The sequence below is a fragment of the Pseudonaja textilis genome, chromosome 2 (assembly GCF_049901715.1).
Source record: "Pseudonaja textilis isolate UNSWEBS1 chromosome 2, rPseTex1.2, whole genome shotgun sequence".
Lineage (NCBI taxonomy): Eukaryota > Metazoa > Chordata > Lepidosauria > Squamata > Elapidae > Pseudonaja > Pseudonaja textilis.
Window position 1 is genome coordinate 1,334,642 of NC_141991.1, and position 14,097 is coordinate 1,348,738.

At 42.7% G+C, this 14,097-nt stretch overlaps 2 protein-coding genes across 4 annotated transcripts in view; both read right to left on the reverse strand.

The window, feature by feature from the left end:
• The window catches only part of LOC113453925 (uncharacterized), a 125,128-nt gene that overhangs the window by 17,140 nt on the left and 93,891 nt on the right, over positions 1 to 14,097 (reverse strand). The window lies entirely within an intron of this gene.
• Positions 1,417 to 14,097, reverse strand: part of LOC113451462 (uncharacterized) — a 106,587-nt gene continuing 93,906 nt past the window's right edge. For 2 of the 3 annotated variants that reach the window (XM_087928241.1, XM_087928242.1), the window contains exon 2: positions 1,417 to 4,230. In XM_087928241.1, the coding sequence (XP_087784367.1) occupies positions 2,285 to 3,808 (1,524 nt within the window). In that variant the 5' untranslated portion in view covers positions 3,809 to 4,230 and the 3' untranslated portion in view covers positions 1,417 to 2,284. Of the gene's footprint in view, positions 4,231 to 4,952; positions 5,047 to 14,097 lie in introns of those variants that run through there. The other variant, XM_087928240.1, reaches the window with a different exon arrangement.

Here is a 14,097-nt window from a genome sequence, read left to right on the forward strand (position 1 = left end):
TGCAACTGAAGAGGGCAATGAAAGGCTGGCAGCCTGGGACTGCCACCCGGAGAAAGGGCTGTGAAGGAGAAAGGCACCTAGGCCCATCTCAATCTGGCTTAAGGCCGGGGCACATCATCCAAATGGCATTGGTTGCAATTCTCAAGACTTTTGGAGGGTTTGGGATAGATGGGGTACAACCATTTTGTCCCTCCTAGACCTCTCATCGGGTTTCAATACCATTGACCATATCCTTCTTTATTATGGTGGTTCTACTTCTACCTCCATGGCCAGTTCAAGTCAGCGTGGATAGCAGAAGACCAGCTGCATCCTAAGCCTCCCACAATGTGGGCTACCCTGGGACCAGGGGTGGGATTCTACCAGTTCGCACCTATTCGCTAGAACTGGTTGTTAACATTCTAAGCAGTTCAGAGAACAGGTTGTTAGAAGAAATTACTGGCCTAATCCTGTAAGGAAGGCAGGAAGGAAACATTCTGGTGTTGCTTACAGAAACTGCCTGTTAACCCTTATTACATTCTTGGCAGGACTAGACTTCCAGTCTCAGGAACTTCTCTGGAGTTTTTTTCCCCTCCTTTGCCAGCACTTTGCTTGTGTGGAGTGACCATTCAAAGTTACAATGGCACTGAAAAACGTGAGTTATGACCATTTTTCACACTTACGACTGTTGCAGCATCCCCAGAGTCATGAGGCGCCAGGTGAGATGCGCGTCTTGATTTGATATTGAGTTGGCCACACCCAGTCAATAACATGACTACCAAGCCATGTCCACCCAGTCACATGACCACCAAGCCATGCCCACCAACTAAGCTACGCCCACAGAACCAGTTGTTGAACAATTTGAATCCCACCCCTGCCTAGGACTCAAGCATTCGCTGCTTCAACACCTACGTGAAACTGCTGGCGAGGGCCATCCATATTTATGACATTATGTACAGGTAGTCCTTGACTTATGCACGACTTCCCACACGCTGCATGCTTTTGCGCATGCACGCACATTCCCCATGCGCATCTCTCCCAGTGCATGCGCAAGGTGATACCTGATAATCATCGCGCAGATACCTGATAATCAGCTGGCTGGCAGGGGGCACGCACACATGCGCAGTGGGGCTCTTCCAGGCCACCTCTCGCATACTGGCAGGAGTGGCTCTGCGTGCCACTTCTGGCACGCATGTTTGCCATCACGGCTATAGGCTCTCCTGCCTGAGCAGGAGGCTGGACTAAAAGACCTGCAAGGTGCCCTCCTGCCCGGTTTCGATGGATTGCATGTAGGGGGTTTATTGGTTTCTGTATATGGCTCTGCATTTTGCCATTTGCATATTCTGTATTAGGGTTTTATTGCTGTAACTGCCTGGAGTCACCTTGTGTTGGGCTGCCATATACAATTTATTCATTAAAAAACACACACACATGCATAGATATTTATATCCTGCCTTTATTATAAGTAGAAATACCATCCTTGTTAGGTGAACATGGGAATAAAAGAAAGTAAAATCCCAAGAGACCAGTGACAGATCTGTCCCATACTGTTGCTAAGAAAACAACATGTTCATAAAATCTCAAGGAATCAATCACAAATTGAAGGAGACTTTTTACAACCAGTAGAAAATTGTGGATGCTAGTTTTAAAGCTAACACAGGTGGAATAAAGTCTGGGGTGTGAAGGAATATATAGCAGCCTAGTTCCTTCTCTACTTTTACACTGGAGGAAACCAGGCAGCTCGACTTGCTCCTGGGTTCTCCTCTGACCTGACCTCGATCCATCTTCTAGCTGTTGCTTGAGCCCTGGGAAGAGCCACCCCCACGCCATCTGATAGCAGCTAAGAAGTGAGCCTTTTCCATTGCAGATCCTGCCCTAGGAGACAATCTTCCCTCTGAAATTTGGGAGGCCTTTATCCTCCTGGTCTTCCATAAAGCAAAAGGAAGATCTAGCTGTTTCCGTAAGTCCTGGGATAAGAAGACATGCCTACTCATCAGAAATTTGATTTGGAACCAGATGTTTGCTTATACTTGTTAACTTTATATACCGCTAACCCTGCAGCGATATTGAGCAGGGGGTTGGACTAGCTGACAAAGCCTCTTCCAACTTTCTTACTCTATTCGATTCTTCCCTCATGTTTCCTAAAGAGAATCATGCAAGTAATTAAACGTTTAACTATTCAGCTGGGTTTCAAATGGCAAACAACACACAAATTCAAGATTCTTCTACACACATCAAATGATGTTTCGTGTGTAATAAGGGAGGAACTTTGTGTGAAACATAGTTTGCAATCTAACTATTTGAATGGTTACTCCCCTATGTGTAACCTTACATGATTTATAAGGTTAGACTTACTACTGAAATCTTTCCCACAATCCGGACATTCATATGGTTTCTCTCCTGTGTGAGTCCTTTGGTGTATCACCAAATGGGAATTCCAAGTAAAACTTTTCCCACATTCAAGACACTCATACGGTTTCTCTTCTGCATGAGTCCTCTGGTGTTTCACCAAGTAGGAATTATGACAGAATTTTGTCCCACAATCGGGACACTGATATGGTTTTTCTCCTGTGTGAGTTGTCTGGTGTATCACCAGGTAGGAATTCTGACTGAAACTTTTCCCACAATCAGGACACTGATATGGTTTTTCTCCTGTGTGAGTTTTCTGATGCATCACCAAGTTGGAATTCTGACTGAAACTTTTCCCACAATACAAACACTCATATGGTTTTTCTCCCGTGTGAGTTCTCCGGTGTCTCAACAGCTTGGAATTTTGAGTGAAACTTTTTCCACAATCTGGACACTCATACAATCTATCTCCTCTGTGAGTCTTCTGGTGCTTCACTAGTTCAGACTTGCAACTGAAACTTTCCCCACATTCTGAACACTCGTACACTTTCTTTTCTGTGTGAGTCCTCTGGTGTTTCACCAGGAAGGAATTCTGACTGAAACATTTTCCACAATCATGACATTTATATGGTTTCTCTCCTGTGTGAGTCCTCTGGTGTTTCACCAGGTAGGAATTCTGACTGAAACTCTTCCCACAATGACATTTATATGGTTTTGCTCCTGTGTGAGTCCTCTGATGTTTCACCATGTCAGAATTGCTACTGAAACCTTTCCCACAATTCGAACACTCATATGGTTTCTCTTGTGTGTGAGTCCTCTGGTGTATCACCAGGTCAGAATTCTGACTGAACCTTTTCCCACAAGTTGGACACTTATATGGTTTCTCTCCTGTGTGAATCCTGTGATGTCGCACAAGGTGGAAATTTTGAATGAATCTTTTCCCACACTGCAGACACTCATATGGTTTTTCACCTGTGTGAATCCTTTGGTGTATCACCAGGTCAGAATTCCCCTTGAAACCTTTTCCACAATCTGAACACTCATATGGTTTCTCTCCCGTGTGTATCCTTTGGTGTTTCACCAGGTCAGATTTCCGAGAGAAATCTTTCCCACAATCAGGACACTCATATGGCTTCTCTCCTGTATGAGTTCTGTGATGTTCTACCAGGAGAGAATTCCAACTGAAACTTTTCCCACAATCTTGGCATTCATATGGTTTCTCTCCTTTGTGAGTCCTCTTGTGTATCAGCAGGATGGAATTGTCACTGAACATTTTCCCACAATCTGGACACTCATATGTTTTCTCTCGCTGGTGTATAACCAGGTCAGAATTCCAAGTAAAACTTTTCACACAATCAGGACATTGAAATATTTTCTCCACAATGTGAGTCCTGTTGTGTCTTACCAGATTAGTTTGCAAGCTAAACCTTTTGCCACATTGGGAGCATTGGTAGAGCTGTTCCTCTTGCCTCGGCTGTTCCATGAGTCATATTTGGTGGTGCTTTGATTCAAGACACCCTTTCCTTCCTTTTATCAATGCCTTTGGCTATCCAAGAGATCTTTTCCTTCCCAGTGATGTCCAGCTATTTCACAATTTTTCTGAATTTGGTAATGCTATCTTTTTACATTTTCATGCAATATTTTCTTGTGTTCCACATAATGTATTTTTCCACCTGAAAACTCTGTTCCTATCATTCTCTCCCTTGTCTCCCTCCATCTGCTCAGGAAAAAGAAGTTTCAACACTCTCTGGAAGAAATGGAAATATTTTGATTGATGGTTGTTTTGCATTTTAATGCTGTTTCTCATTCTCTGTTGTCCAGAGTGCTCTTCTTGGCATCTGCTTTTTCTATAAGATTCATATTAATGCATTAGTTTCACTATTGTTTAAATAATGGATGCAGAACCTGCAAAAACAGCAAAAAAAAAGAAGAAATCCATATATTATTATGAAAAAGCAAAGAGATCCAAATGCTACTTTAACCTCTAATATTCATTATGATTCATTAAGCACATAGTAGAGCAGCCAAATCCAAGTTCAAATATCCACTCAAATTTCAAATCATGAAATTCTCTTGTTGGGTTAGGTAAATCAGAGAGTATCACTGTAAACTTTTCTTATTAAAATTACCTGAAAATACTGAGGCATTTATCCATGCAAACAGATAAATGCACACCTATAAATTTATCTGTGTCAGTCTTCAAAATGTTTCAGAAGTGGATTCACTTTCGTTTGATCTAATTTTAGAAAGGTGAGGACACTAACACAAGAAACGGTGTCCAAATCCTATGCAAGATTTAGAGCATCCAGTTTTGCCCACGGAACTCCTCGCATGCCAGGAAAGCAACATGCAATGAAATGCATGAAATGCATGAAATGTTACAGGAAGGGCGAGGGAGATAGAAACATGAAATAAAGACTTTTTAAATGTCCCCAATTTCCCAGCAGTAAACCACGGGTAGCCGTTTTAAATCGTGCAGCAAAAGGATAATAAAATTCGGGGACGGGAAGCATATTCAACAACAGTTGACATATTTCAGCCTTCTCCCTTCCCTGCTTCCCCGCCGTGGAGGAAGCCAAAGGGCCGGACTTGCTCCCGGCTTCTCCTCCGACCTGCCCTCCACTCACCTCCCAGGAGCCGCTTCAGCCCACCAAGCAGCACAAAAGGCTCCACCGACACCATTATCCTCCCCTGGGTCAGCCGGAAGAGGAAGTTCCTCTGTCCTCCACATCCCCTCTAGCAGTCCAATCCTCTATCGTTTCAACTCGTTCCGTCTCTACTTCTACCCCTCCAGCCGACTAACAAAAACGCTACTGTACTATATTCACTGCATTCCAGGCATGCGTGTCGCTGTAATATTGAGGCTTGCCCCGACTTAGGTTTAAGTGCTGCGCCCTTAACGTTCATGATGTTTTTGTTTCTGTGTGGCTCTAAATGGGCATAATGGATGGAAACGGAACAAGGAGAGATTCAACCTGGAAATAAGGAGAAATTTTCTGACAATGGGAACAATCAATCGATGGAAGAGCTTGCCCTCAGAAGTTGTAGGAGCTTCATCACTTGAGACTTTCAAGAAGAGACTGGGCTCCCATCTGTCAGAAATGGTGTAGGGTCTCCTGCTTGGGCAGGGGGTTGGACTAGATGACCTACAAGGTCCCTTCCAACTCTTAATCTGTAAGGTCGGGAACCGGGAAGAATCCACTGGCATTGCCTCTGAGCCCCATTTAGATAGGAGGTAGATGTGATCTTCCTGTCTGTATAATTGGGGAGTCTAAATCCTGCTAGAAGGCAGAATTGCTTACAGCGTCCTTTGCAATTCCCAGCCTTATTATCTTTCAGCCTTATTTATTCCCAAGCAGCTGGAGCAAAACACTTGGAGGAAACCAGTTTGCGGAAAGCTGGTCTAAAGACTCCTGCCCTGCCTGCTGTGATTAAAATCAAAAAGTGCTTCAAAAAAATATTAACTTTTAAGGGTGCACATCTTTATGAACCATGTTATTGTAAGATTTTTATTGTCATTTCTTCCCCATGAAAGATTTGTTTGAATTTCAATTGAATTGTACAGCTCATACATTATATGAAAGGTGGACAAATTTCCTGGGCGATTTATATTGGTCTCATTTGTTTTACATCTCAAAACCCTGGCATTTTACAAGGAGTGTGCAATATGTTCTATATCCAATGTATATCTGGACATGTTGGGGACAAGATTATACAGGGGCAGATACGTGCATCTGAAGAAATACAAATGCACACACCTACAAATGTATATGTGTAGAAATCCATTTGTATTTTAGCCTGAAAAATCTCCCTAAATTGTTACGGTCCAATCGTCTGCATTACTTTTTGAGATGTGGAGCCTTTAAATGACGAAATGATGCCTAAAACTTCAGCAAGATTTGAACCAACAGTTTTGCCCATGTCCTGAGCTGCAAATAAAGGCAAAAAATACTGCCCACAACCCCTGTGGTGGCATCCCTGTTCAAGTAGTCCTCACTTACTGATCACATTCGGGATTGGCACCCGTGTTACTAAGAAGCCCGATCACTAAGCATGATGTCACATGACAGTGCCAATTTACATCTGCTCCAGTGCAGTTAAGCAAATCACTGTGGGTTGTTAAAGACACTTTCACGTGACTGTGACTGGAAGCTTCTTGACAACATCCCCTTGTCAGAAGCTGAGAAGGTCAAATTGGTGCAACTCCTTTTCCTGCACCTTCAGAACCACAGGAAGTGCTGAAATGGGGTCACTGAAAAAGTTCCACAATGGCCACAAATCTACGGACCATATGTCTGCTTAGTGCCGTAGTGTTGTGGTTAGCCGGCAGCAGGTGCGGACAGCTGAGGAGAACGAGGACTCAGGTGAGGGGTCAGGACCATTAGTGAGTGCACTGCTGCCTTCAGAGATTGTGGGGGCTGGCAGCAGGGATGAGGAGGTTCCCGAGGAGCCTGTGCCAAGTGTGCATGCATGCAGGATTGCTCGCAGGAAAGAGCAGCTGCAATAGCACAGGTGACTCAGGAGTAAGGCTGCAAGGTAATGGCCCCTCCTTCAAGAAGATAAAAGGTAGCTGTGCAGCGAACGTTCTTTGTAGGAAGCAAAGACATTTTGAAACTCAGCCTTGTGGACATTACAACTGGTATTTGAAGACTCTTGTGTTGTAAACTATTTCTTATCTGTTGTTTTTTTGGCAGCCTTGCAAAAACTTGGCAAGGCTGTTTCTTGTCGGAGCTAATTAGTTGGAAGCAGCCTTTTATCTGTGAAGAAACAATTCATAGATGAAACATTAAAAGCTTGTGCTGCTGCCTTTGTCTTGTGTTGGCTCTCTTGGAACCAGGTTTGGGTCAGAACATGTAGTAACTTTGAAAGCTCAGGGAACAAAGGGTAAGTGAGGACTGTCTATGCAACAGATCCTCTGCTACCAATCTGTCTATATGATAATCCTCTGCTACCATTTCTATAGAATAAAACATAATTTCTAACATCCTTGCTTAAATTTTCATACTGGATAGTGAGTCTTTTCTGTGACATTCTTGCCCCTGAAGTTTTGCAGGACTTTATCCTTCTGGTCTTCCATAAAACAAGGAAGATCTAGCTATTCCCCTAAGCACTTGGAGAGGAAGAGATACCTGCACATCAGCAGCTTGATTTGGAACCAGGTGCTTGTTTATATTTATTAAATGTATTATGCCATTAATCCTGCTGTGAACGTCTCCAATTTAATTCCTTGCAAGGTGAAAAATACCAATTGGCACCAGGTACAAATAGTAAGGCTCATTAACTTCTAAATTGAACAAAGGCTAGAATAATCTTTTGGGTATGCCCAGACCATCAAATTGCTATCAATCTTGCTAGAAGTTCCCTATACGCGAGGCTTTGTATTTTGCCATTTGCTATATATGGGGTTTATTGGTTTCTGTATTAAGGTTGTATTGCTGTAAACCATGTGGAGTCATTTTTTTAAAAAAATTATTTTTAAAAACAAACATACACATCCAAAACATAAAAACATAAAACCATCTTCCATTTTATATCCATACAGAGTGTCACTTGGTTACTTATCTTTTGTGCTATCCTTTTGTAGTCATTTACTCACAACTTAAATCAGTCTTCACATTGTCGAACTAACATATGCTTATATATTGATCATTTATTAATCATCCATGATTAAACTATTTATTCCATCATTTTATACGAGATGTTCCAAGTTTTATCTTAAAATTTGTTATACTTTCAACCAGTGGTTACATATATCTATATTATGTTTTATATCAGTCTATTAAATTTCTATCACAAAATTATCTAGTCTATTACATTACCACGCCTTTTTATCCAACCATTGATAAAACAAATCCCATATCTTATAAAATTGCTTGTCTTCTTGTTCTTTAATTTCAAATGTCAGTTTACTCACTTCAGCACAGTCCATAATTTTTTTTGATAACTTCCTCCTGCATATATTTTGTCATTTTTCCAGTTCTTCGCAAATACAATTCTAGCCGCTGTTAAAACATTTACAATCAAATATTTCAGTCCTTTATTGTATATGTCTGGTATGACTCCCAATAAAAAGATCTCTGGTTTAAGGTCTATATGTTGTTTTATCCTTTTTTCCAATCGTGTGGATTTTAGTCCAATATCTTCACGTCCAAACATGTCTACCACATATGGTAATATGAACCAGGTAACTGATGATATTTCCAGCATTTATCCAATTTATTCTTAAACATTGTCTCAAGTCTCATTGGGGGGTAAGTGCCACCTGTAAAACATCTTATACAATTTTTTTTATATGCAGTTGACATTGTCATTTTATAATTCTGAGACCACAATTTTTGCCATTTTTCTAAATCAATCCCATTTCCCCCCAAGCAATTGTTGTTTGACTTGTTTGTCCTCCAATTTAAATTCTAATAGACGTCCATAAAGTTTTTAAATTACCTTTTCATCAGTACCCATCAAAATTTTATCTAAATCAGTCAACTTGTCGTAAATACCTTCTGCCTTAGAGTCTTTATCAAACCTAGATTGTATTTGCAAATATGAAAACCAATTCATTTTTACACCTTGTTCTTCCAACGCTTGCATAGAATTAAGTTCACCCATTTTATTCAATATCTCCCCATATCCAACTGTTTGTTCCTTTTTATATATTATTGGCTAAAAAAAAGCTTCAATAGTTGATATCCATGTTGGAATTTTTAAGTAATATTGTCTTTTTATCTTCTCCCAGTTCAAAAACAATGCCTCATGAATATAATGTCTTCTGAAATACCCCTGTGTTTAGTTCCCTTATACCAGAGAAAGGCATGCCATCCCACATGTGGAGTTATATATGTTGGCCTGCTGTATACATTTCCCCCCTAAAGCAAATATACATACATAGTTTATATTCCCCTTTATTATATATAGAAATAACTCAAGGTGGCAAACATACTTTCTACAAACCCAAGCTCACTTTCTCTCGCTCAGTAAAGCAGTTTCCCTCAACTCCATAAAAGAGAACTACCAACCTGGCCAGAGGAAGGAAGGCCAGATCAGATTAGAGGCGTGTAGGCTAAAACATTTGAAGAACGGTTGCAGGAACTGGGCATGGCTAGTCTAGCGAAGAAAAAGACCAGTGGTGACACGATAACAGTCTTCCAATATTTGAGGGGCTGAGGGGGTGGGGGTGGGAGAAACCTATTTTCCAAAGCACCCAGAAGCCAAATAAGAAAGAATGGATAGAAACTGATCAAGGAAAGATGCAAACTAGAAATAAGGAGAAATTTTCTGACAGTGAGAACAACCAATGAAACAGCTTTGCCTTCAGGAGTTGTGGTTGCTTCAACACTGGATGCTTTCAAGAAGACTCGACTGTCACATGTCAAAAATGATATAGGGCAGTGATGGGTCTTCCAGTTTGCCAGGCTTCGGCGGCGGCGGGGATTTGCGACTGTGTGCAATCCCTGTTGCGCTACCTGTCTTGGTGCCTCCGATCCTGATGGGTCTGGAGGATAAGGCTGCCCTGTAGAGGCAGCTGAAGATAGGGAGGATCTGGGAAGGGGTTAGGAGGTGTCGCAGACCCCCTCCTCACCCAGCATAACCTCCTTTTCTCAAGGCAGTGGAGCGGCGGTCAGTAATGGCCGCCACAAAGAAGCCGGCAGCTGGAAAAGATTGTGCTGGAGGAAGAAGGAGAAAGAAGAATCAGAAGTGAAAGTGCTGGCTGAGCCGGGAAAATAACAACCTTTAAAACCCTGGAAACGGAATTGCTTGAATTGCCTGAAAGATACATTGTATCCCTAAGAAGAGAAAAGCGGCAGAGAAAGCTGTCAAGGGAAAACTTTTTTTTCTTCACTCTCCCACCCCATAGAAATAGCAGACGGAGACTTGGAAAATATATCTGGGCACCGAAGGTAATTCAATTTGAAAGTTAAAGACATGGGATAAAGGATTTCTGGACATTGGATTTAACAACTTCAGAAATGGGAAAACCCATATTTGAGGTATGGATTTCTGAGCGTTTAAAAGGAAATTGCTGTTGTAAGTGGGGGGAAAGGAAAAAAAAATTTTGGAGCAGAACTTGAAAAAGGAGGAGACTGCCTAGAACTTTAAAGAAAGATATATTTTAAAGGGAACTCTTTGATCAATCAGTAACCCCAGAAAGAGAAAGAGAAGAAAGAAAAAAAAGTATTAAAAGAAATAGTTTATTTGGCTCTCTTAGTGACTTTGGAACTTTTTGGAATTATTCTTGATTAAAAATACTTGGGTGGTTGTTTTTGAAGAAGTTTTTCTCTTCATGATGGCATTGCTTCTGGGTGAACTAAAAATTCAATATAAAAAATATAAAAAAGAAGAGCAAGATGGAAAAGACACTTTGGGCACTTTTTTTCAATTTCTAGAAATGGTGGTATGCACTTATGAAAAACTGACTACGCAGCAGGATGACTGGAATAAAGAAGAAGAAGAAGCCATCTTGGATGAACAATGGGTTTTCTTTGGGGAGGAGGAGGAAGAGGAAAAGAAAAAGGGGATTTTAAGGTTTGAAAAAACAATCCAAAATGAGAAAAATGAGATGAAAGGTGGATACAAGATTAGAAAACAATAGAAAGGGGGTAAGCAGAAGAAGAAAAGGGAGGAGGAGAGACAATGGGGTAAAAAGGGCAAGGAGAAAAATAAACAAGAGAGAAAGGAGGGGATGAGAAGCCTTAATGGTGGGAAGCAAGATTTAAAGAAACAAAACCTATTTAGAGACAATGGGTAAATCTAATTGAAAAGGGGATTCTGGAAGGTACATAAGATTGTGTTTTTATATGTGTATTTAGAGCAGGCTTGTCCAACCCGCGGCCCATGGGCCGCATGCGGCCCAGGTCACCTCGTAATGCGGCCCAGTGCCCACTCCAACCTTCGTGCCAGAGCCAGCGAGGAGGAGGAGGAGAGGCAGGCGCGAGTCGAGCGCCAGGCCAAGCAGCAAGAGAAAAGGCGGGCGCCATCAGAGAGCCACCTCCTGCTGTTGCCGCCGCCGCCACCGCCTCCGCTTCTGCCACTGCCATCGCTTCTGCCCCTGCTGCCACCGCCGCTTCTGCCCCCGCCGCTGCTTCTTCCCCGCCCCCGCTGCCACTTCTGCCCCCCCCACCGCTGCCACTGCTTCTGCCCCCGCAGCCGCTTCTGCCCGCCGCTTCTTCCCCTGCCCCTGCTGCTGCTTCTGCCCCGCCGCCACTTCTGCCCCTGCCGCCGCTTCTTCCCTGCCACGCTGCTGCTTCTGCCCCTCTGCCGCTGCCCCCGCCGGCGGGGCAGAAGCGGCAGGGGTGGTGGGGGCAGAAGCGGCGGCGGGGCAGAAGCAGCAGCTGGGACAGAAGCAGCAGTGGTGGCAGGGGCAGAAGCGGTGGCGGGCGGGGAAGAAGCGGGTGGCGGCAGGGGCAGAAGCGGCAGCGGTGGTGGGGGAAGAAGCGACGGTGGCGGGGTAGCGGTGGCGGGGCAGAAGCAGCAGCGGTGACGGAAGAAGAAGCAGCAGCGGGGGTGGCGGCAGGGGCAGAAGCGGCAGCGGTGGTGGGGAAGAAGCGGCGGCAGTGGCGGGGACAGAAGCGACGGTGGCGGGGCAGCGGTGGCAGGGGCAGAAGCAGCAGCGGTGGCGGGGAAGAAGCAGCGGCGGGGCAGAAGCGGCAGCGGGGCGGGGAAGAAGCGGCGGGGGCGGGGGCAGCGGCGGCGGGGGCAGAAGCAGCAGCGGTGGCGGGGGAAGGCTTCTGCCCCCGTCGCTGCTGCTGCTGCTTCTGCCTTCCAGTCCTGCCTCATCCAGCCGGGCCATTTGCAGGAGGAGAGGTAGGCGTGAGGCGGGCGAGCTTTCTCCGCTCCCCCCTCCCCCGGAAAATTTGGCCGGAAAATAAACTGATAAAAAAACTGTGATAAAAAATAAATAATTTTTAATAAATAATTAATAATAAAGACATCTCACTAACTTCATTTCCAAATAAATTTAATATGTTAACTATGTTTTCTATGGTTTTTGAGGATGATCAGGTATCGTTACTGTTATTTTATTTTATGTGCGGCCCAAACCAAATTTTCATCTTCTAATGTGGCCCAGGGAAGGTGAAAGGTTGGACACCCCTGATTTAGAGTAAAATGTTTAAGATATAAATGAGTATCAATATATATGATTAGCTTTTTAATGGTATCGATGGTGGTTTATATGCTTTTATTTTGTAATTGTAGCGTTCTTGCTTTTCTTATAAAATTTATTGTGTAATTTTAGAATGTACTAATCAGAATCCCAATATAATGTAAGTGTTATATTAAGTATTATTAAGTTAGGGGAAAGAGTCAAAGGCGTCACTCCAATCAGTGTACAGGAGAAGTATATTTAAAGAGAAAAGATGAATGGATAACTGGAAAAGAACAGACAAAGAATGATAAGTATTATGAATTGTATTGAGATAAGATAAATAAAATAAAACTAAGAAAGATAAAAGAGGGAAGAAGCTATATAGACAATTGGAAATGGTAATAAGATATGGAATGATATATAAAGTAAATATGATTTTTGAATTTGCGTCTGTGCGAAGAGTTTTAACCCAGGATCAAGCAGCTTTCAGAAAAGATGTTTTATGTTTTTTATGTTTTATGTCTTGTATGTTTATGTATTGTTTTTGAATGGCAAAAATTTTTAATTAGTAAGAAATATAATTTGGATAATAGAATGAAAAGGAGAAATTGGGATAAGATATGAAGTTGAGCAGATAATGTAAATATACATATTACAATTTGGAAATATTTTGTATGTTCTACTGGTTTTTCCAGAAAAGATCTTTTACGCTATTATGCCTTGATTGTCTGTGTATTGTTCTGTAAAGTTAATAAAATTTGTTTTGTTTTGTTTTAAAAAAAAATGATATAGGGCAGTGATGGCAAACTTTTTAAAGACCGAGTGCCCAAATTGCAACCCAAAACCCACTTGTTTATTGCAAAATGCCAACACAGCCGTTTAACCTGAACACTGAAGTTTTGCTATCTAAAATAATGATAAACAAGACAGAGTTCAGCTAATCGTTCTAAGAAAAATGTGATAAATGCACTTTTATGCCCCTTAATTTTTTTTTTTCTGTGTTTGAAATATTACATTTGGCAACAATAAAAAATAAAATGATTTTGTAATATCTTTCCCCCTCTTTCCCCCCTTTCCCTCTCTGTCTCTTCCCCCTTCTCTTTCCCTCCCTCGCTAAATTTCACTGTGTTGTGTGAGAGAGCAGCGGGCAGGCCATGGAGGCAGCAACAGGAAATGTACTGTGACGAAGGCCGAAAGCTCTTTCCCACAAAGACAAGAGGGATCTGGAGATGGCGGCGCCCAACTAGGAAGGTGAAGCTCTCGCTCCTGGAGCACTATCTCCCTATAAAGCCACCACCAGCACCAGAAATCATTTTTAAAACTGCTGCTTGCACCAGTAACCGTGAGTAAACCTGATCCCAAAAAACAAGCCCAAAAACACTGGATTCTGAAGCCGTGGAGCCCTAATAATGCTAGCAGAGCTCCTGCTAATTGATCCGGAGCCCTCCTCTCCTTCCCCAGAGAAGTGAAGCTCTTTCCATCGAGTCTTATTAACCACACTGGCGGAGCTCTTGAACTGGATCACTTGGAGCCTGCGGAGTGCAAACAACGTACCTTCATTTAAATCCCTCACACAGCTGATAGAAGTATCTTCCACGCCAGACAACGCGTTTCCATTAATATCCCCCCACACAGTTTCCCGGAGCCACATCGGACAGCTGGCAGGGAGAAACAAGGAGGGAGGAGAAAGC